Source organism: Elgaria multicarinata, chromosome 18, assembly GCF_023053635.1.
Source record: "Elgaria multicarinata webbii isolate HBS135686 ecotype San Diego chromosome 18, rElgMul1.1.pri, whole genome shotgun sequence".
Classification (NCBI taxonomy): Eukaryota; Metazoa; Chordata; class Lepidosauria; order Squamata; family Anguidae; genus Elgaria; species Elgaria multicarinata.
In genome coordinates, this window is record NC_086188.1 from 7,504,410 (window position 1) to 7,525,615 (window position 21,206).

The 21,206-nt window shown below is 44.1% G+C and overlaps 1 protein-coding gene across 2 annotated transcripts in view; it reads left to right on the forward strand.

The window, feature by feature from the left end:
• ADGRD1 (adhesion G protein-coupled receptor D1) overlaps positions 1–21,206 on the forward strand; it is a 192,207-nt gene that overhangs the window by 84,171 nt on the left and 86,830 nt on the right. For both annotated transcript variants that reach the window (XM_063144072.1, XM_063144073.1), the window contains 2 exons: positions 15,002–15,075; positions 17,295–17,418. In XM_063144072.1, the coding sequence (XP_063000142.1) occupies positions 15,002–15,075; positions 17,295–17,418 (198 nt within the window). The remainder of the gene's footprint in view (positions 1–15,001; positions 15,076–17,294; positions 17,419–21,206) is intronic.

Genomic DNA, 21,206 nt, shown 5'->3' on the forward strand with positions numbered 1-21,206 from the left:
GATCTCTTCAATACAGCACAAGATACATGTTGAAGTTTTGAGTTATTGCAGGCCACTGTAATCCTAGATCAGAACAGCCTCTTGATGCTCCAGGGTTCTGCACAGGCTGTGCCAGAGTCCACTGTGGGCTTAAGAAAATAAATATTTGCTTGGAACAGGTTGCAGTAACCTAGATGATGGATCGGAGCCATCTCCCTTCAGGAAAAGACTGTATGGGGTGAGCTGTAGCAGAATTCTTTAAGAGATAACCAATTCTGCAGGGGAGGTTCATACTGTTCAAAGAACAAACCAGAGTGAAACTATGTATTAACTGTGTGGTCTCTTTCCCCCACAACAGACAGTCAAACCTCATCTCAGACAAATCTGATGTCCACCCAGAAATGTAAACTGGGAGACTGATACCTTCAAAACTTTGTCTTTTCTGCCACAAATGCTTAGGGATTCAAAAAAGACAGCTAGATTAAAAATTTCAGCACCAAAAGGGATCCTTCCCTCATATGCTGTTTAAAATAAAAGACCTTCCTTGCTAGATGCAAACATCTAGTCCAATATTTGGTTTCCAAAAATATCATTTTAAAAAAAAATCTTTTAGGTAATTCATGAGCAAGGCATGATGGGTGACTGTCTCCCACCTTCTAGTATTTCACGATTGACTGCTATTATACAGGAAGGTTCAATCACCCATATGATTAGAGGATGCTTTCTGAGAGAGGTCTACTTACAAAACATATGCAACTGTGTCAATCCATTACAAAGTGTGTGCAGTCATTATAGGGGAGAAATTTGCAAATTGAAACGCCACCATCCTTTGTAATTTGCTGGATTTTGCAATGGAGTTTTCCAGTCAAAAAACATGTACAAAAATGTGTAGATTTGGGGAAATAATATTAAATATTGCACTGAGAATGGGCAGAAAATGATAGAATATATACTGCTGGAAATGCCACTGTCTCATTTCTCATTGGCCCCTGGCAAGGTCTGAAGGCACATGACGCAGCAACTTTGCTGACACTAAGCAGGTTTTGGTCTTGTCAGGGTAAGGATGGAAGATTTCTGTGAAACCCCCAATGTGGACCACTTTGAGTTCCATACAAGATCAACGGGCCATACATAAAAAGATACATTAATTACCCAAATATAATAAATCCACCAGGGGCTCTTAAGCCTTCTTGGCTGGAAGTCATTCAGGTGGTCTAGATGATGGGTAGGTAACATTTTTGGGAACATTTGAGAATTTAAGACACTCTCTTGGGAACCATCACAAAATGGCTGTCATAAGAAGCATAGCAAAAATTGGGAGGTGGCAGAGGACTTTGGTGGCTGCCAAGAACGGTGTTTGGGGACATGCATTGGTGCCTGCGAGGACCACGTTACCTCCCCCTAAACAGCACACTACACATTAAAATGATTTCTGGACTGTACCACTCGCAGGAGGAAAAGTCATGAGATCGGAAAATTCAATTCAGGCAAAGGACCCTGATTCAGATTAGATTAGACTTAAGCAAGAGTCCCTTTCTACATGTAGGAATTTTGTTTTATTTAGATGCAACACCTTTCTTCCCCATCTGAAACGATGCCAGCTAGGAACACTTTCAGACCTTGTGATCTTCTCCCAGAGACCTTCTCCCTTTGTCCTACATTTGTTCCTTGGCAGCTGTGCGTCCTGCCCTCTACCATTTTTGCCCAACACATTTGAAATATTTGTCACCTTTCCCCCGTGTTCCCACTTGGCCATCTTGTCTCAAAGCCAGGTTTATTGAACTTTATTAATCTCTGAGGCCCTGAATCATCCACCCGCCCCATTCTTCTCTGTGCTTCCTCCAATTTGTCAATATTTCTCTGACAAGGAGGTGCCCAGAACTTTCACACATGGTGGATTTATAGTTTCCCTTCTCCATGATGCACAGTGCCATTGAACGTAGTGCTCCAAAGTCCATCGACCTTTATATGGCTCTGGAGTTGGTTACAACTCTTGAATCTAATTTGTTACCCACCATATCGCAGATGAATCTAAAGGCAGGATAGTTATCCTTCCAGATACCTCTGTTACAAGCCAGGGAGTGTGGATGATGATTCCAAGGGAAGTACAGCTAAATTTAACAAGGCAGGTTTTTCATCCTTTACTGAAATCTAGCCTGCAAAAGGTCAGCCAAAGCAACAAGAAGTCAGCTTGTGACCTATGCAGGGACACAGAAGAAGTTTAATGGCATTGTGTTTGGGGTAGGAATGCCATTAACCCATTTGTAGCAAGTGGTTAGTGAGCATCTTTAAGCCGTGGTTATGTAGCCACCATGGCTAGGAATGGTTCACAAGACACACTAAGCCATAATGTTTAGTTCAAAATGCTTAACTACCATGGTTTTGTGTGTTGTCTGAGCAGGGCCACTGACTGCATTCATAGTGGATCTACAACCTTCTTATTGCTTTGCGCCTGTCTGTCTCTCTCTCTCTCTCTCTGTAGATATATACAGCCTGCTTTAATTACATTTCATCAACCATGAGAATTAGATTCCAGTCCTTGTAAGAGGCAAGCACAGCCAGATGGGTTCTCTGCCTTTGTTCTGGTGATGTTAAAGTAATATTTATTTACTTATTTATTTATTTATTACACTTATATACCGCCCCCATAGCCAGGGCTCTCTGGGCGGTTTACAGAAATTCTAAAATTAAGATAAAAACGAGTATACAAAATTTAAAATTCTAAAACACAGAACATACACACATAAAACATTAAAAACCGTTAAAAAAACTAAACATATGGGTGATTGAGTTGTGTCGCCATATGCCTGGGCAAAGAGGAAAGTCTTAACCTGGCGCTGAAAAGATAGCAGCGTTGGTGCCAGGCGAGCCTCATCAGGGAGATTTAGTCTGGGGGCCACCACCGAAAAGGCCCTGTCCCTCGTTGCCACACTCCGAGCCTCTCTCGGAGTAGGAACCCAGAGGAGGGCCTTAGATGTTGAACGTGGTGACTGGGTATATTCACGTCGGGAGAGGCTTTCCATTGTGGTCCCAAGACATGTAAGTTCTTTATTTTCAAGAAGCCTGACGCGTTTCAGCCTGTTCTGTACTCTGAGGTCTTCCTCAGGAGGTTGCTAGAAGGTAGAGTCTGAAGAATTTCCACTAGCAACGAATTGTCTCCTGGCAATCTATGGTGACTGATTATTTCTGACCTGCTTTGGTTGCTTATCTCCTTTTGTCTTTGATGGCCAAGTAACAGCTATGCTGTATGACTCTAAAGGCGGAAAGAATCCTGTGGCAGCTTAAAGACTAAGAAATTCAGTGTCAACACTTGGGCCACCTGGGTGGGCAACTTGTGGCCCTCCAGATATTATTGGATTGCAATTATATCAGCCTGAGCCAATACCACCAACGGTTGGACTCCAACTCCCTCATGACATCTGGAGGGCTGCAACTTGCCCACCCCTGAATATACTAATAGCAAACTCAGTTGGCTGAGTTGTGATGATTATGTAGCCAAAACAGGACTACTGAGGGGGGATGGGATTGAGCCTCTTGGCTGTGGCTGTCTAGAACACTGGACAGAAGTCCCACTTTTCTTCCCCAATTGCATAAAAGCAAATAAATAGCTTGTTGTGTTTTAAAGTACTGTTTTCACTCAACTAGGGACAGTGTAGATACAAATACTTTTTTGTCAACCACCCAGAGAGCTTTGGTTATGAGGTGGTGTAGAAATAATAATAATAATAATAATAATAATAATAATAATAATAATAATTTGTGGGGGGGGCATATTCCTGGTATTCCCCCTTCTCTCACTTTTGTTCTCTCTCTCTCTTAAAATCCTTTAAAAACAAAATGACATTAACATTTCAGATGGCTCACCTTGAAGATCAAATACAAAACAAAAACATCTTTACCTTGTCTGTTTTGGGTAGTCTTATTTTGCCTAGCACTGAAGACGTTGCAGCAATATAGGCCAACCAAGGCACGAAAGCCTTCAGGAGATATCCAGATAAATGAGGTCTAAATTACTTTCCTTCTGCTCATTTTGACTGCAGACATTTCCACGGCCCCCTTTTGCTTAGCCACACTTCCCCCTGATTTATTAGCAGATGGGAGCAAGGTCGCACCGTAAGCTCTTAGCTGCTTAGAAAATGGCCAGCTGAAGATGCACATTTTTATTAGGCTGTTTGCCTTGTGCCCCCTTAAACTCTACTTAAAATGTGGGGGACAGAAATGCCTTGGCATTTTGCGCATAGCAGGTGGGTAGATATAGCTTAGAGCTCCATCCGACGAGCTTTTTATTGCACGCATGTTACTGGGCCCTCATGGATTTATGCGGGTCCCTCTCATGACGTCATCTGCTTCCTGTGCGCCTCCTGCCCCTTCTAGACTTTTCCGTGTGGCAAAAAACCACCCCCATAAGTCCGACTTATTAAGTTGCCGCTAACACCTGCTGTGTGCGGGAGAAGCAGCGTGATCAAAACGGCCCACTGAATGGGCCGCATGCACGTTGTTTACTTCCTCTTTCAAAGGAGGAAGTAATGAGGAACAAACGGTTGGGTGGAGAAGTGACGTTAGGCAATCGTGTTTTCTCCCTGTGGGATGACGCTCTTAGAAACTGTAATGAGACTATTTCACCCATGCTGTTGTTGCAATGTTTGGGGGTTTGCCCTCCCCTGCCTTCCACTCCTCCTAAGTGCCCATTAAATGCTAGAAAGTTTTAGAAACATTGTAAGCTGCCTTATACTAAATCAGACCCTTGGTCCATTTAGGCTAGTCTTGTCGACACAGACTGGCAGCAACGGCTCTCCAGGGATTTGTTTTGTTCAGAACAGCAAATATGAATCAAATTAAGCAACAAAACAGCTCCCCAAGACAGTACAAAAATCTACAGCACAATTGCAGCTCAAAGCCCTGAAAGGTCCAATAAAACATTGAGAAAAGTCTAGCAAAATTACATCTTTGGGGCCTTCTTAAAAGCTTGCAATGATGGGGCTGGATGGACTTCTTGGGGCAGCCCATTACAGGCGTTTGGGGCCACTGCGAAAAAGACCCTTTCACCTCTACTTGTCTGCTTCACTGCCCTCAAAGACGGGCGAATGAAAATGGGTTCTTTTGCTAATCTTAAAGTGCGGACAAGCTCATATGGGCGAAATTGATCCTTCAAGGAATTGGGTCCCAAACCATTTAAGTGTTTTCACTTTGTAATATAGCACAGTGACATTTCATCTCATTCTGTTGATTCATTTCTCTACAGTTATGGATTTTCTGGCTGGTGTGCCACACCTGAAATGTGTTTGTGTTTTGGGAACAAAACAAAACAAAACCTCAAGCCAAAGAGTTCAGCAAGCTGTTTCTGTGGCTGTTTTTTTATTTTTTTTAAAGTCTATGATTAAAGCTTTCATTCTAAAAGCATTTGCCTTAATACAGCCTATTTTTAAGTGCTCGTTTCATTGGCGAAGTTAATCAGTCATGCATTTTTTGGAACATGCCTATCTTGGTGTTTGCCGTTAGTGAAAGCACCGATGATCGGATCCTGACATGACAATGCTTTTGAATCTGGCTTACCAAAAACCACAGCGTTAAGCGAGGCTCCATAATAAAAACAGCACGGGTGATTTGGAGGGGAGGGTGCCTTTGATTTTTGATTTTTTCTTTGGTAATGAAAAGAAGTGTGTGTGTGTGTGTGTGTGTGTGTGTGTATGTGTGTGTGTATTTGGGGCAGGGGAACATGAAATCATTTGCTCTTCTGTGTTTGTATCTGTTCCGCAAAACAGTCTGGTAGAAAGAGAGAGAGAGAGAGAAACCTTTGGGGATTGCCTGGAAAACTTTGCCAAGCCCTAATTACTCTCTCTACATTCCATAACCCATTAGATCAGTTTCCAGAGGGGCCAGTCACTGATTTCAGGAACCAAACCTAATGGAAAACACACACACACACACGCACAGCACTGCAGGCTGAAGGCGGCAAGTTAAGGGCTGAGCTCTTTGGGATATGTTAGAATTTACGTCATGAGACACCTCTTGGGCTCTGTTCTGCCTGTCTCCTCCAACGACAGAAGACCGGCAGACATACGTCCATTCTTGTCCCGTTGTTTTTGTCAAAATTTCACACGGAATCATTTGACACGGTGGACTTGGGCTAGTTCTTCCTTTGTCGCTGTTGCTTGGCTCTGCTTTTTAGGATGCTCAGGGCCACCGTGCGACTTGCACACGTCACAAAGAAACGGCGGGGGAGGGCTCTTGAAATTCTTAACCCCAATCATTATGCATCACACAACGGGCCGGGACCGTTGTTCGAGAAGTATTTTGACCTCAGCTCGAAAATCCATCCATTAATGCGATCCAGGCATGTCTGCAAAGCGCTAGTTTCTTTCTCAGAGTGTCAGGTGATCTCCCCGAGGAGGCGTGGGCGGTTGCTAGGAGACACCAGCCTCCTCCCAACGCGGACTGTGGGCCTCCTGTCTGGAATGCGGAGCTGACGCTTCCCAGTCAGTGTGATGCATAGGACTTTGGGGGCTGTGGGAATGAGCTTCGAGGACAGGAGAGCCTGAAATAGTCAACCGTCCCCCATCCCAATGAGGGCTTCACAAATAAGTTCTTAAATCTTATGGGTGGTAGAAGTGAAGAAGGACGTAGACTTTGGGGAAGGGGGTGTTGAGCATCTTTCTGTCAGATTCAGTTTGGGAGATGCTCTGAAGGGCCACATTCTAGTGCTGCAAGCTGAAGGGGAAAAGGATGGGGCTGAAAACTATCTATCTATCTATCTATCTATCTATCTATCTATCTATCTATCTATCTGCATGTGTTATTCAATAATGAAGCCTTAGGAGAGGCATTTCAACCTTTTAGAATGGGGGAAATGTGCAAAAGCTGGAAAACCAACAAATAATTGGGGGAAGAAGGTGGGGCCAGGGAAGGCTGAACATCTGGACCACAGGTGAGCTCATTTTGGCCCACATGCTTGTGGCCCTGCACCCCTCTTTTAAATTGATTTGATTTGCAATATAGCAAAAAAACAAGCAAGAACCCTGTTTTAAATGGAGATGCCACAGTTTGAAACTGAGATCTTCTCCATTCAAAGGATATGTTCTACCATCAAGCCGTTGTCAGGTGTCATGTTGAAGAGATAACTGTTGAGCTAGCAAAGTCAAGCTTCACCTAGACCGAAAGGGCTCCTCAGCTTATCATTCTCCAGCCATTCCTGCCTTTCTGTGGCTCTTTATTGCACTGGTCCATCATAGTAAACTGTGCACATCCTGGAATTGCAATCTGGCTACTGGCACCTCTCACCACTTATGTCACCACATCTTCCATTGACAGCCTCTCCCGCCCATCCCCCAGAGATTAGCTGAGTAAGCAGAAAGGAGGAAAGGTAGCCAGCGATTCAAGGGACATAAGCGCTGAAAGGTCAAGAGAACAACAGGGCACCACTTCATTCTGAAAATATGAGAAATATGTCATTTTTGCAGCCGCCACTGTGATGGCTTCAAATATTAAGGGAATTGGAAAACACTTCTATTTAAAACCAGCATGCTTTTAATTTGGGGATAAATGACTTGAGCAATGAACCATGATGGGTCTTGCTGCCACCATTTAAGACAAGAGATGAATGCAAATAAAGCATTCTCTTTTCTGCTTGCCCAGACTTACAGCACAATCCTAGGCCTGCCTGCTCAGAAGGAAGTAGGATTGCAAAGCAGGTGGGGGAAATCCAAAGCTCAGAGCTTTCCTCTGGCCATGCCCCAATTTCAATGGCCATGTTCCCTCTCCATCTTTGGGTCATTGATAATATTTTCTCCAGGGGTGCGGAGCCTCAGGGGACAAAGAATAGGGGTCAGCTCACTACTCTGTCAGTGTTTGTGAGCATCTGGCTGGTGGATCTTGATGTGACCTTACAATTATGTTATTACATCAAGTTGGCTGGCTTGGACCATGTCCAACATGTGAAGGTGTGTTTCCAACAGTGCTCTGTACAGCAGGGAATACAACCCCAAGGTTGGGTGGTACCTGTTTGATTGTGATGGAAGAGGAGGGAAGCAATTATTTCAAGTCATTTGCTTGACCTGAGTCAATTCCTTTTGCCTGAAACACCTCCTTCCTCCCTCTTTTCCCCTAAACATGTGCGTAATGCCACTTCTCCCTTTGTGGAATTTTAAGTGTAGAAAGACCTTAGACATTTTAAGTGTAGAAAGACAGCAAGGAGCTGTCGTACCTTGGCCTACGAACCTGTATAGTGAACGTAGGGGGCAATCTATATGAGTGATTTGGTGTCCAAGTTCATCGGCAAGCTTTATGGCTGAGAAGCGCTTTGAACTCGGGTCTCTCCTGAAGTTCCAGTCACTGCATCAAGCCGGCTTTCGGTGAACGCTGCACTATAAATTATTCCTGCACCTACTTAAGGCTGCAACTGCTGTCTTATAAAAGGAGAAGAAACTAAGATGTTAGCTGAGTGCTTTGCGTTCCTCATGAGATGCAAATGTTTCTTATCAGAAGAAATGTTGTAAGAGGTGCAATTAACTAATAGGACAAGCATTTTGAAGGGAGGAGAAGTTCTCCTCTCTGAGCTTGACTATGATGCATGTTCTCATGCCGTCTGGATCTTATCGCTTGGTTTTGTCGTCGCTTTAGGGTTGACAGATGTTTTCTTTCCTGCAAGGAAAAACCCTCATCCCACGGAAATGGCTTTCCCCTGACTTGATGCCTTCTAGGTATTTTGGACTTCAACTCCCAACAGCCCCAGCCAGCATGGGCAAGGGATAGGAATCCTGGGAGGTGCCGTCCAAAATATCTGGATGGGACAAGGTTGGCGTAGAACAAGTCAGCTGACTTTGCATTGCGACTAGAAATGGTTGATACCCAAAGTTGTTTTTTAATATATGTTGTCTCACTGGCCAGATCTAGACCTTGTGTCAAATCATTACGAATGTGGAATAAAAAGCTGGAAATAACACCATGAAAGCAGTATATGGATTATGGATTGTGCCCCAACAGTTATCAGTGCACTTCAATAATGCTTTAAAGCAGTAGTGTAGATTTAGCCCTTATGTGTTTTTTATGTAAATGGTTTTTTTAAACTTTGTATACTATACAGTATTTTTGTGATTCTTCATCTTTGTAAACCACCCAGTGAGCTTCAGCTATGGGGTGGTCAAGAAATGCAATTAACAGTGTGGTGTAGTGGCTAGAGTGTCGGACTGGGAGTCAGGAGATCTGGGTTCTAGTCCCCACTCAGCCATGGAAACCCACTGGGTGACTTTGGGCCAGTCACAGACTCTCAGCCCAACCTACCTTACAGGGTTGTTGTTGTGAGGATAAAATGGAGAGGAGGAGGATTATGTACACCGCCTTGGGTTCCTTGGATGAAAAAAGGTGGGATAGAAATGCAATAATAAAATAAATAAATAAATAAACAACAACAACAATATAACTGCAAGAGACATTGGGGAAAGCTTCAAGTGACATTGGGGAATGCTTCAAGTATCTCCCCTGAGAGGTCTAAATAATGGCTTTCCTTCACTCCTTGAGCTGCCCAACCTTCTTACCAGGTAGCTCCACATACTGGGCTTTGCTCTCCCTACACGTCTTGGCACCTGCAACAGAGTGTCCCAAGCATCTGAGGGAGTAGCAATCCATTCCTTCCCCACCCCAGCTTATTGAGGAGGAGATGCATTGGATAGAACACACAGGTCTTGCAATTTTAAGAACTTTTTAATGGCGGCAATTCCTGGAGGCATAGCTTTTCCTCACCCATAGTATGACATGCAGTACCCCTTAGGATCCTCCTCCCTTCTACACAAATAGAATCGTAGAATCATAGAATAGTAGAGTTGGAAGGGGCCTACAAGGCCATCGAGTCCAACCCCCTGCTCAATGCAGGAATCCACCCTAAGGCATACTTGACAGATGGTTGTCCAGCTGCCTCTTAAAGGCCTCCAGTGTGGGAGAGCCCACAACCTCCCTAGGTAACTAGCATAGATATGCCAGGGCTGGTCCTACCATTAGGTAAAGTGAGGTTGTCACTTCAGGTGGCAGATGCTGGGAGGCATCAGCAAGGCGTTGGAGGAGAGAGCTGTGTGTGCCTCTTGGCCAGCTCTGTGCCCTCCAAGCTAGCTTGCTGCCTTCAAGAGTGGTGAAAGATGTTCTCCCATCACCAAGATGTGAGACAAGAAGGAGGTCCCCTGTGCAATCCACAAAACCTTTATTCAGTAAAAACAACAACAACCTCTACACATCTGAAGGGCAGCTGAATGTTAGGAGCTATCCTCTAAACTCAATTAGCCAAACAAAGCAAGGCAGTTGCCTATCAAGTAAATAGATGGTTCCCTGCCATGCCTAAGAAGTTTTTATCAGACTCCTCCTTCAGGGAGGGTTCTCATGCAGCAATTTTTGATGTGTTGCTAGCCTGGTGGATCACTTCCCACCTCGTCTCAATTGTGCCTGCTTAACCCTGAGGCAGACTCTGGGATCTGTCTGACGTTCCCTCCCCTTCCGACAAAGACTGAGTTCCTGAGTGAGGGGAGACAACATCTGAACCTGGGCCTCCTGTTTGATAAGCTCTTGGGAAGGTTCCTCCCTGCTTCCTGAGGAATCTTGGGGAAGTTCCTCCTTTGCTCCCAGTCTTGGTTGGGCTTCTTCTAGTTTGGCCTGTGTCTGATTCAGCATCTGAGGTCAATACAGAGAGCCAACTTTTGTACATGGAATGGGAAAGGGCACCATATTGTGCTTTCCCTAATCATGCAAGTACATTGCACCTGCCTTGAGACACGCCCAGCCTTCGTTTTCATCTAGCCAACTTAATGGCAGACCACCTACCTTTTAGCTTCCTCCTCTTCCTCCTCCCAGAGGCTGCTGGGAGTTTGGAACCCAAGACTGAGTTCCTGAGTGAGGGGAGACAACATCTGAACCTGGGCCTCCTGTTTGATAAGCTCTTGGGAAGGTTCCTCCCTGCCTCCTGAGGAATCTTGGGGAAATTCCTCCTTTGCTCCCAGTCTTGGCTGGGCTTCTTCTAGTTTGGCCTGTGTCTGATTCAGCATCTGAGGTCAATACAGAGAGCCAGCTTTTGTACATGGAATGGGAAAGGGCACCATATTGTGCTTTCCCTAAGCATGCAAGTACATTGTACCTGCCTTGAGACACGCCCAGCCTTCGTTTCCATCCAGCCAACTTAATGGCAGACCACCTACCTTTTAGCTTCCTCCTCTTCCTCCTCCCAGAGGCTGCTGGGAGTTTGGAACCCAATGCGGCCAGAGCCACGGAATCAGTTCCTTCATCTCCCTGCTTGTGACATGAACCTATCCTCAGGAAGCTTCTTTTGGTGCCATTGTGAGAACAGCCATATGAGCCGAGCCAATTTAGGATATGATATGGCCTAGTTTAGAACATGTCTCATCATTGGGTGAGAAATTTGCAAATTATTGGCCCAGATGCAATTCAAGCTGAGAGGGGTGCATATGTTCACAATCTCTGGTTTACCCTAAAAGGAAGCTGGAGAAGTATATCCCCAGGTCAGAAATAACTGCAGCATCTCCCAGATCGACAATATGGGCTTTAAAAAGAGGCAGCGCTCCATTTATGTATCGGTGTGCATCTGTGCTACCCTTCTCTGGCACCCTGCCTTGCGTTCTAGTGTGGAAAGGGGCTAAATTGGTCCATGGATCCCTTTATGGTTGAAGATGAGCTTGTTTTCACATGGAAAAATATTGGGCTTTCTTGATGCCTGCCAAGGGCTTTCATTTGGAGGGGTTGAAAGTGCAGCTGTGCTCATAGCATTGCAAAAACATTTTGCTAAGATACAAGGGGGGGGGAATGCAGCCCACCTGATCTGGGCATTTTCTTTCCAGATTTTTTGTTTTGTTTTCAAATTAAACACTTATTTAGAGCTGTTATGTAACCATGGAATTATTATTATGCTTCTGTATGGGATTGCTTAAAAAAACACCATGCACACGCAGACAACTAAAATCGCTATGTTTTAATGCAATACAATACTTCAATTTGCTTTTCCTTTAGAAACTGCCATACACTACACGAATAATAGTATATAAACCACTACAGTTAAGATATGATATTAAGTTCTGATTTATGGCTAATTTTCTGGTACAGAAGAAAACAATTAGCTCAACTGAGAATTTGGTCACATTAACGCCAGGAATGCAGGCATCTTCACCTGGTGAGGGATGGTGAGCATTCTAAGGCACCAGGCGGTGATTGGTAAATACCAGAGGTTCAACAGCTGCAAGTCCTGTGATCCAGCTGGGGAAATATGGATGACCTCTGAGGCCAACCTTTTCTCACCCACTCGTGGTTACATACCGCGAGGGGTGGGTGTGTGTGACACGGAAGGCCCCCTACCCCAGAAGGGGAAGCTTGGGGGTGGTGAAATTTAAGGCGCCGCCCCTTGGCTGAGAATGTCTTGCCCATTTTCAGTTAACGGATATATGCCGTTTTAGAAGAAGATGCCTGCTTAGGTTCCCTTCTGCAGCTCCATCAATAAATGTGGCCCTGTTTAAAACCCAGCTAATGTCTTCGACTTGTTATTTTACGCACTCCACATTCCACAATAAAGACTTAAAGGAATGGTTGCGGACATTCTTGTAAAAGAACAGGAGAACACAGTGTAGTTCCCCCCCACGCATCTAAACAGGAAGAAAGTTCTTTATGAACACCCCCTCTTTTTTTTTTTGAAAGAACAGAATGGTGGGGTAGGAACAGTTTAGCTAGGAAGTTTTATCTGTTGGATGGCCATCCGGAGAGATTGGATACTGCCGAGTGGAAACCTAAGTTTGGCAGATCCAAACTGCTATTTATCAGCAGATGCAGAGATAACTGCACTGTCCGTGCCTGACTCTTCCTTGTTTGGTCTTGTGAGAGAGAAGAGGGGAATTTGCACCAGGAGTTTTCTTGCAAGCGTTTTGATTTCAGCACCCGATGACTCCCACCGGTCAAGTGAGGAGAGCATTCCCTCCGGCATCAAAAACATGATACTATCAGTTCTGTGTTGCAATAATCAACGAGGCTGGTAATTTGTCAGGAGTCTCTTCATCGTAATGAAGCAAGAGAAGGGAACAAATGAAGGTTGTGGGGGGAAATGAAGGGGAAATCCCTGTTCTAGATGGAGTTTCATTCTCCCTGAAAGACCAGTTTCACCGCTTGGTGGTATTTCTGGACCCAACTTTGAGTGCTGCCTTGAGTGCCATTTTTGGTAGGAAGATGGAGGCAAAGGTCAAATAAATACATACCCTATTTCTTCGATTCTAAGATGCACTTTTTTCCCCATATAAACAGCTCTAAAAATGGGGTGTGTCTTAGAATCACGGGTGTGTCTTAGGGTTTTTTTTTTCTGTTGGTGGTACTGAAATTAGTGTGCATCTTGCAATCGATGGCGTCTTACAATTGAAGAAATACGGTAAATGTTATTCTTCCATTTCCGGGTGGCAATTGTGGCCCCGAGTGCAGCTTTGGCTGGTGGGTCAATTCTGAAAGATAGAGATCTGCCTACTGCCATCCATGCCTCAGTGATTTTGAGATTATATTATATTAATCAGGGCTGGTGTCACAGGTTGGCATGATTGGGCACTTGCCAATGGCCCTGGAGAAGAACCAATTGTCACCCTGCTGCCTTCTCCCAGTGCTCCTGCCGCTGCCATCCATGCTTCTGATGGATGCTACCACTACTAGTAACTCGTATCACTCCCTCTCCATAGATGTATTCTATGATGTGTTGAGATGGCAGAATGGGAGGGAGTTGAACCACTGCTCAGCTTTGGTCCACAGTGGGCATCTTGACCACTGGCCAGGCTGGCTGGGGCTGATGGGAACTGAAATCCAAAACATCTGGAGGGCCCCAGGTTAGGGAAACAACCCACAACTATTTATTTATTTATTTATTTATTACATTTCTATACCGCCCAATAGCCGAAGCTCTCTGGGCGGTTTACAAAATTAAGACAATTCAAAACAAAACAACAGTATAAAACCATAATATAAAATACAATATAAAAGCAGAAGAGAGCACATTCTAGAATTTTGTGCTCTAGAACAGGGTTGGGCAACTTGTGGCTCTCCAGATGTTTTGGCCTACAATGTCAGTACGAGCCAGAATCCTTCGACTAAACACAGTTCGTTAGTGGAACACTCAGAAGAAAGCCCAAAGAAATCTTCAACATACAAGAACAGGTTCTTCCAGAAGCCTGTCTCCAGCATCAGCTCCTGTGGAAGGATGATCAAAGCCGAAACGTCGAGCATTTTATATACTAACAAGAATTATTAAAGAATTTTAACTGTTTCAGTAGCACCAGAGCCCGTCTCATTTCTTACTCGTTCAGTGGTGCTTTTCCCCTGTATCTACACGTCCTACAATGCCCATCATAGCTTATCATTGGCTTTGTTGGGGCTGACGGGACTTACAGGCCAAAGTATCTGGAGGACAACCAGCTATCCAACCCTGCTCTAGAAAAAAACATTCTGTGTTTCAGAATTATTAGATCTCTGGTACAGAAGAAGGGAAATATATAAAATACAATTGTGCTTGCATCTATTCCTTTGTCATGGGAACCAGAGTGCCATCTCAGTAGCCGTGCAAATTAGGGATGTAGAAACTGCCCTTTTTCCTGACAGTGTCAGGAAAGTTCACAAGTTTGTCTTCCATAATTCTGTTTTGTTTCTGCATTAATTTTTTTAACCCTCTCTCAAAATGTGTGGTCCAATGTGCAGTAGGTACATTTTGAAATACCGAGAACTGCATTGCAGCATTCCAAGAAGGGTGAAATCTGTTGGACAGCTGAGTTCTCATTGGAATCTTAGTCCAAGAAATGTGGATTGGTATATTCTTGCATGGGAATTTGCAAAAATCATCTCCCACAGGCATCCCTAATGCCTAGTAGGCCTTTGACTTGACTTTGGGCAACACCCATCCAGTGTATCTTTGTCCAAGACTCCAAAGGACATTTTTGACAGGTGCCATCCAACATCCTGTCTCTACTCACGGCAAACTCTGATACCCCCTGTTTATGTATCTTCTTTTTTCCCCTTTTAGACTCCTCTCCAATACAGCGAGGTTATGAACCAAAGCAACCAAGTGAACATATACTGTGCCTTTTTGGATTACAGGTACGTCAGATAGTTATATACAGGGTCCCTTTGATGCATTAGGTCAGAGGTCTGAAAGTTTTTTAATAGATACAGTAACAGAGGAGTGGTTAGATCTGCCCCTCCCTGTTGGATTCATGGGAACAGTCAAAACAATGAAATCATAAGCAATAAAATGAAAACAGATTACTAGTCCATTATTAACCTAAGTAGGGGGATTTCTTACTCACATCTGGATAAAAAAGAAGTTGGAATGCATTTACGATAAGGCCCACCACATGTCTTAGAATACTAATCATACTTGGAACTGCTCTCTTTACGTTCATAGTTCTCATGCTTAAGACTGAATTTCAGGACAAAATTGATGCTAATAATAAGACTAAAACATGGCCAGTATTTGTTGTTAAAGGGAAATTGTGCAAGTTATATTTTCTCCCCCTGCCAACCGAAAGTTCTTTTTGCTTGACGGACAGCTGTGCAAAACATTCCTGCAAAAATTTTGCTGGCCTTATTGAACTACTTTGAACGTCCCTCTAAGGTGTAGGATAGCGGCTAAGAGACTAAAAGCACAATCCTATGCATGTTTAGACAAGAAAAAGTCCTACAACTCCCGGCATGACCTAGCCAGCTAAGCCTGATGCAATTGCAGGTACGCTTTTATCACAAATCTTCTTGTGCACTCGTCTACCAATGTGCAGGGCACATCAGTAAAACAATGCACAAAAGTAATCTTGATGCAACCAATCCCATCAAGATTGCTTGTGTGTTTGCTTGTTTTTGAAGTATTTTAACTATCAGTGCACACATCAAAGAGGGCTGCTGGTGTGTGACGTCTTTGCCACTGAGGCTGCTCTCTGATCAGTGGAGGCTCGTGGCTCCAACATTAGCAGGTACATCATTCCCCTTGTCACAGTCTTCCCAATTATGGTGAACTGCACTATATTTCTCTTTAAGGGTGCAATCCTATGCATGTTTAGACAGTACAAAGTCCTTAGCTCCCAGCATGCACCAGCCAGCCATGAGTCCTACAACTCTATGCATGCCCCAAAGATTGAAGCATCCTTTGGGTTAGGACCTATCACTCCCATACTTTGAAAAGTGTCATGTACATAGGCAGCACTGTATAAAATAATACGTAGCACGCACACCAGTAATGTAGAAGGGAGCAAGTACATATTATTATATATTGTCCTTTGCATAATGTCCTAAGGGAACAATATTTGGGTCAGATTGTAAAGGAGATGTTCAGGGAAGTTGATCCACAAGACTATAATCTCTCTGCTTTGTGGGCAAGATAGATGTCTAACTGCAAGGACGGCACATTTTCAATGTACTGTAATTGGTGCTAAGGAAACATCCTTAAAGGAAAATGATATGCCTTGTAAGGGAAATTCAGAAGTTGTCGTTCATGAGTGACTGTATATAATTGTACAGAGATTTGTGTACTTTTATCCATTTTAGCAGGAGATCCAGAGTTTGAAGTTTATTCTGTATAATTTGGGCTTGTCTTCACTTTATGTAAATACATTATTTTTGTCTTGATATCTAGTATCTTTTGTTAAATGTTTGTTTTGAGATGGTCTGGTGGTGATATACAAATAAGCAAATCTGAGAGAGAGAGAGAGAGAGAGAGAGAGAGAGAGAGAGAGAGAGAGAGAGAGAGAGAGAGAGAGAGGTAGGTGGGTGAGGAAACTGCAGAAAACAGTGCATGTTCCAATATTGGAGTATAAAAATTCCCCAGTCAACCTGAAATTCAAAAGGAGCGGAAATCAAGGCAGAACAAATTCACAGACTCATAAAAAGGATGTAACACAGGGGAAACACACAATAGTGTGTTTGTGTGTGAATGGGGGTGGGGGTTCTCCAACTGCAACCCCCTGTAGTAGCTTCTGGAAGGCTTGACCATCACAGGAATTAAGAGGCTTATTTAAACACACACACACTGTGTATGGGGGACCTTTATCTGCACCCACCTGCAGTAGCTTCTGGAAATATGGACCATCAGAGACACTAAGAGTGTTCTTTAATTGTGTGCTTCATTAAGAGGCACGTGCATTCAACCAATTCCAATACCTTTTTCTGGGATTTTTTCCCCCCTGTCTTCTTGACTCACTTTACTGATAAAATCCAAAAACTGGTTTTAAGCCTTGTTTCATGATCTTTGCATCTTCTTTTTGGAAAGGCGGTGTAGAAATGTTTTTGTAATAACGTGGGAAAACCTGTCCTTTTGTGGTTTGCAGCAGCGGCAGCAGCGTTTGGTCTAACGAAGGCTGTGTCCGTGAAGGTGGGAATGCCAACTATTCTATCTGTCTGTGTAACCATCTCACCAACTTTGCCATTCTGATGCAAGTTGTACCACTCAAGGTAAGAGAAGTTCATGGTGCACATGGTCTACACCAGAGGTGGCAAAATACAACCCAGTATGGTCTATTTTTTATTATTATTATTATTATTTGAAAAAAGATTAAAATAACTGGAAACCTAATGGTCTAGCAATGTGTTTAATTGAAAACAGTTTGGGACCAGGATACTTATATGACGGCCTCCTGCCATAGGATCAAAATTGCTCATTTAGGTCTACGGAAGTGGCCGTGTTCTGTATCCAGGAGCAGCCCAAAGTGTTTTGCTGCCTGATGTGAAGGACAAGATGGCGCCCCTTCCCATTCTATGTACAAAACCTAACTGGACTGGCAGATGAATCTCTCTTCAACGGATGATGAGACAGCATTCTCCACCACAGCTGCAGGCAATAGGTTGGGTTAGAACATGCAGAGTAGGCTACATGGGACAGAGGCTGCTGCAGCTGCCTCCCAACATGTCATGTTTCTCAGGAAACTCCTGCTTTCGATGGGAGACAAATGACGAGGCCTGCTAAGTAATACACAAAGCTTTTATTAAGCAGTAAATATCTCTTCCCACCTGAAGAGAGTCTAGCCTCTTGGAAACTTTCCCGTAGGCAAAACTATGCAAACTAAGCGAGACAATGGTCCCCTCAAGGAGGACAGGAAGCCTTTTCCCAAAGGCCGTTGTTGTTGTTTATTCGTTCAGTCGCTTCCGACTCTTCGTGACTTCATGGACCAGCCCACGCCAGAGCTTTCTGTCGGCCGTCGCCACCCCTAGCTCCCCCAAGGTCGAGTCTGTCACCTCCAGAATATCATCCCTCCATCTTGCCCTTGGTCGGCCCCTCTTCCTTTTGCCTTCCACTTTCCCTAGCATCAGCCTCTTCTCCAGGGTATCCTGTCTTCTCATTATGTGGCCAAAGTACTTCAGTTTTGCCTTTAATACCATTCCCTCAAGTGAGCAGTCTGGCTTTATTTCCTGGAGTATGGACTGGTTGGATCTTCTTGCAGTCCAAGGCACTCTCAGCATTTTCCTCCAACACCACAGTTCAAAAGCATCTATCTTCCTTCGCTCAGCTTTCCTTATGGTCCAGCTCTCGCAGCCATTACTATTAGTAAAGCCCGTTACTATTCCCAAAATGTAATAAAATAAATAAATAAATAAATAAATAAATAAATAAATAAATAAATTCAGAGAGGCTGGTTTGGAGGTGGGTTCTGGCACAATGCGAGCCAGGCCGACTGTCTCACGCCTACCTTTCACTCTATGCATTTTAGCCTGCGGCGCACCCTAGCATCAGCCAGCCTGTCGGGGTGCTCTCCTCCAGAAGAATGATCACTTCCCACTGAGTGTGTAGGATTTGCCCTCGAGGAGATAAGCTCTGGAGAGGGATCGCTCCCAGCTGGAGAAGAAACCGTGAGAGGTATCTCCCTCACTGTTACAGGCTGGCCTGTGTCTGGCGCTGACTCCTCTATTTCAGAGTCTGATTCTGATTGAGCACTTGAGACACCTTCTTCCAACCCAGGGGGAACAGGGCTAGGCATGGCACAACACCTGCCACCTGAGGGGATTGCTTCACTCTGCCTCATAGTAAAGCTGACCCAACTCTAACTCACCACCAACAGAGGTGCGGTTGGTGGCTATGCGATTTGTAGATGGAATCACTGCACAATACCACTTGATGAGTAGTAGAACCAGGGGGTCCTTCATCTCAAAGCGAAAGCTGTGGGTGGCCTCACAAGATGAGACAGCTGCTCATTTGGAGTGGGCCCAATGGAATCTGGGGTTCGATAGGCTATGCAAGACCTGCCGGAGAGGCAATATTCCTACGTTTTGAAATCTAGGCAACTGGGAATCCAAGTCCCCGCGTTGTTTTTTTGCCAGAGACCTTGGAACTGATTGGCATTGTGAAGAAGAGGATAGTTACAATGACAATTAGCAGGAAAAGCTGCAAGTGCGAATAGAGGGAAGTTGTCCCAGGAGTCATTAGACACTGGCTTAGCATTCAAGTATTTTCTCTCTGTGTCTGTTTCTCCTCACAGGCTGTTCTAACACAGTGCTTCTCCATTGCCAAGATTTGCATAGTTTTCCAAATTTGTTTTACTTGGGAGGGTTCCTGTCTGTCTGTCTGTCTGTCTGTCTCTCTTTCTCTCTCTTTGTGATCATAATTCCCACATAACAATGTGTCAGAAATTTGTTTCAGTTAATTTTTGATCAGGAATAATAATAATAATAATAATAATAATAATAATAATAATAATATATTTCTTATCTGCCTCTCTGACTGTATCGAGGCGGGGAACGACAGCAAGCATAAAATATATAAACTACTGTTTAAAAACATAGTATACACTGTTAAAAAAACATCCTAAAAACAACCTAAAAGCATACTAAAAGCAACCTAAAATTCCACTGGATAGGCCTGCCGGAAGAGATCAGTCTTCATAGCTTTCTTGAATGCTAGTAGACTGTTAAGTTGATGAGTCTCCTCCGGCATGCAATTCCACAGTCTGGGAGCAACAGAAGAGAAGGTCTTCTGGGTAATGCGTGTCAGCCTAGTCTTTGCTGACTGAAGTAAATTATTCAGTTCACACCTTCTGGATCAAACATGGGCTCAGCCATGATCTGCAGTTGAAGTCTGTACATTCCCTAGTTTGCATATGATTTGTGGACATCTCCCCTGCAAAAAATAAAAAAAATGCATTTGTCACCATGCATACATTTGAATGATGTGCATGAAAACACACACACTACCATCTCCAGTCAAAAGGACTAGGTAGCAGGTGGTTAGAAGGACCGTATACCTGAGCCACTGCCAGTCAGAACACACCAAGTTGGATGGCTTTAAAAGAGGGGTTGGATAAATTCCTGGAGGAGAAGGCTATCAATGGCTACTAGCCCTGATGGTTATGTGCTACCACCAGTATTTGAGGCAGTAAGCCTCAAACTGGGGAGTAAGCCAGTTGCTGGGGAACATGGGTGGGAGAGCGCTGTTACTTTGTTGGTCCTTAGTTGACAGCTGGTTGGCCACTGTGTGAACAGAGTCCTGGACTAGATGGACCCTCAGTGTGAGGGCTCTTCTGATGTTCTTAATGTGCACTATCCAGCAAACATGTCTACCATCCAGCTGAGATCAGCTTTCGGCTGTTCATGTGTATGTGAGCAGAGAGCATGAACGCACCGAATCTCAGGCAGTTTTGCTGACGGTCCCAGTCAGAGAGCTCCACCACATAACCAACTCAGCCTGGATTCTCCCGCTCCCTCTGCTCTTGCGCATGCCAGTTCGGTGATGTGTGAATTGGCCTCTAGAGCAAGGATGCACGTGAAGCCGCAAAATGAAGAAGCAGCTGAGAGAAAACCGCGAAGGATCTCCCGATGGATTTGTGCGAGCCGTTTAACTGCCATTTATAATTCCAGCCAGATTTACGATATGAGTCCTTGAGAGACATGTAATCACATGAGAAGACTTTTTAAGGGGAAAAAAAGAGTCTTTTGAGGAACTTAAAGAATGAAAAGCTCATAACAGGGCAAATGTTTCTTCCCTGCTAGGTTGTTTCTATAGCCTCTTCTCTGTTTGGACAGCAGGACAGGTTTTAAACCACCCACTCATTCATGTTTCTTCCTCCTCCATCTTTCTAAGCCATTTCCTAAAGAGTCTTATTATGCTACACGACATGAGACCCCAAGGGAAAGGTACGATACTCTCTCCACGCATACATCCTCCTTACTCCCACAAAGGTCTATTGGGACAATGATATAATAATGTGGCTTATAAATACGCAGAAATATGCATTCTCTTTCAAGACAATCAA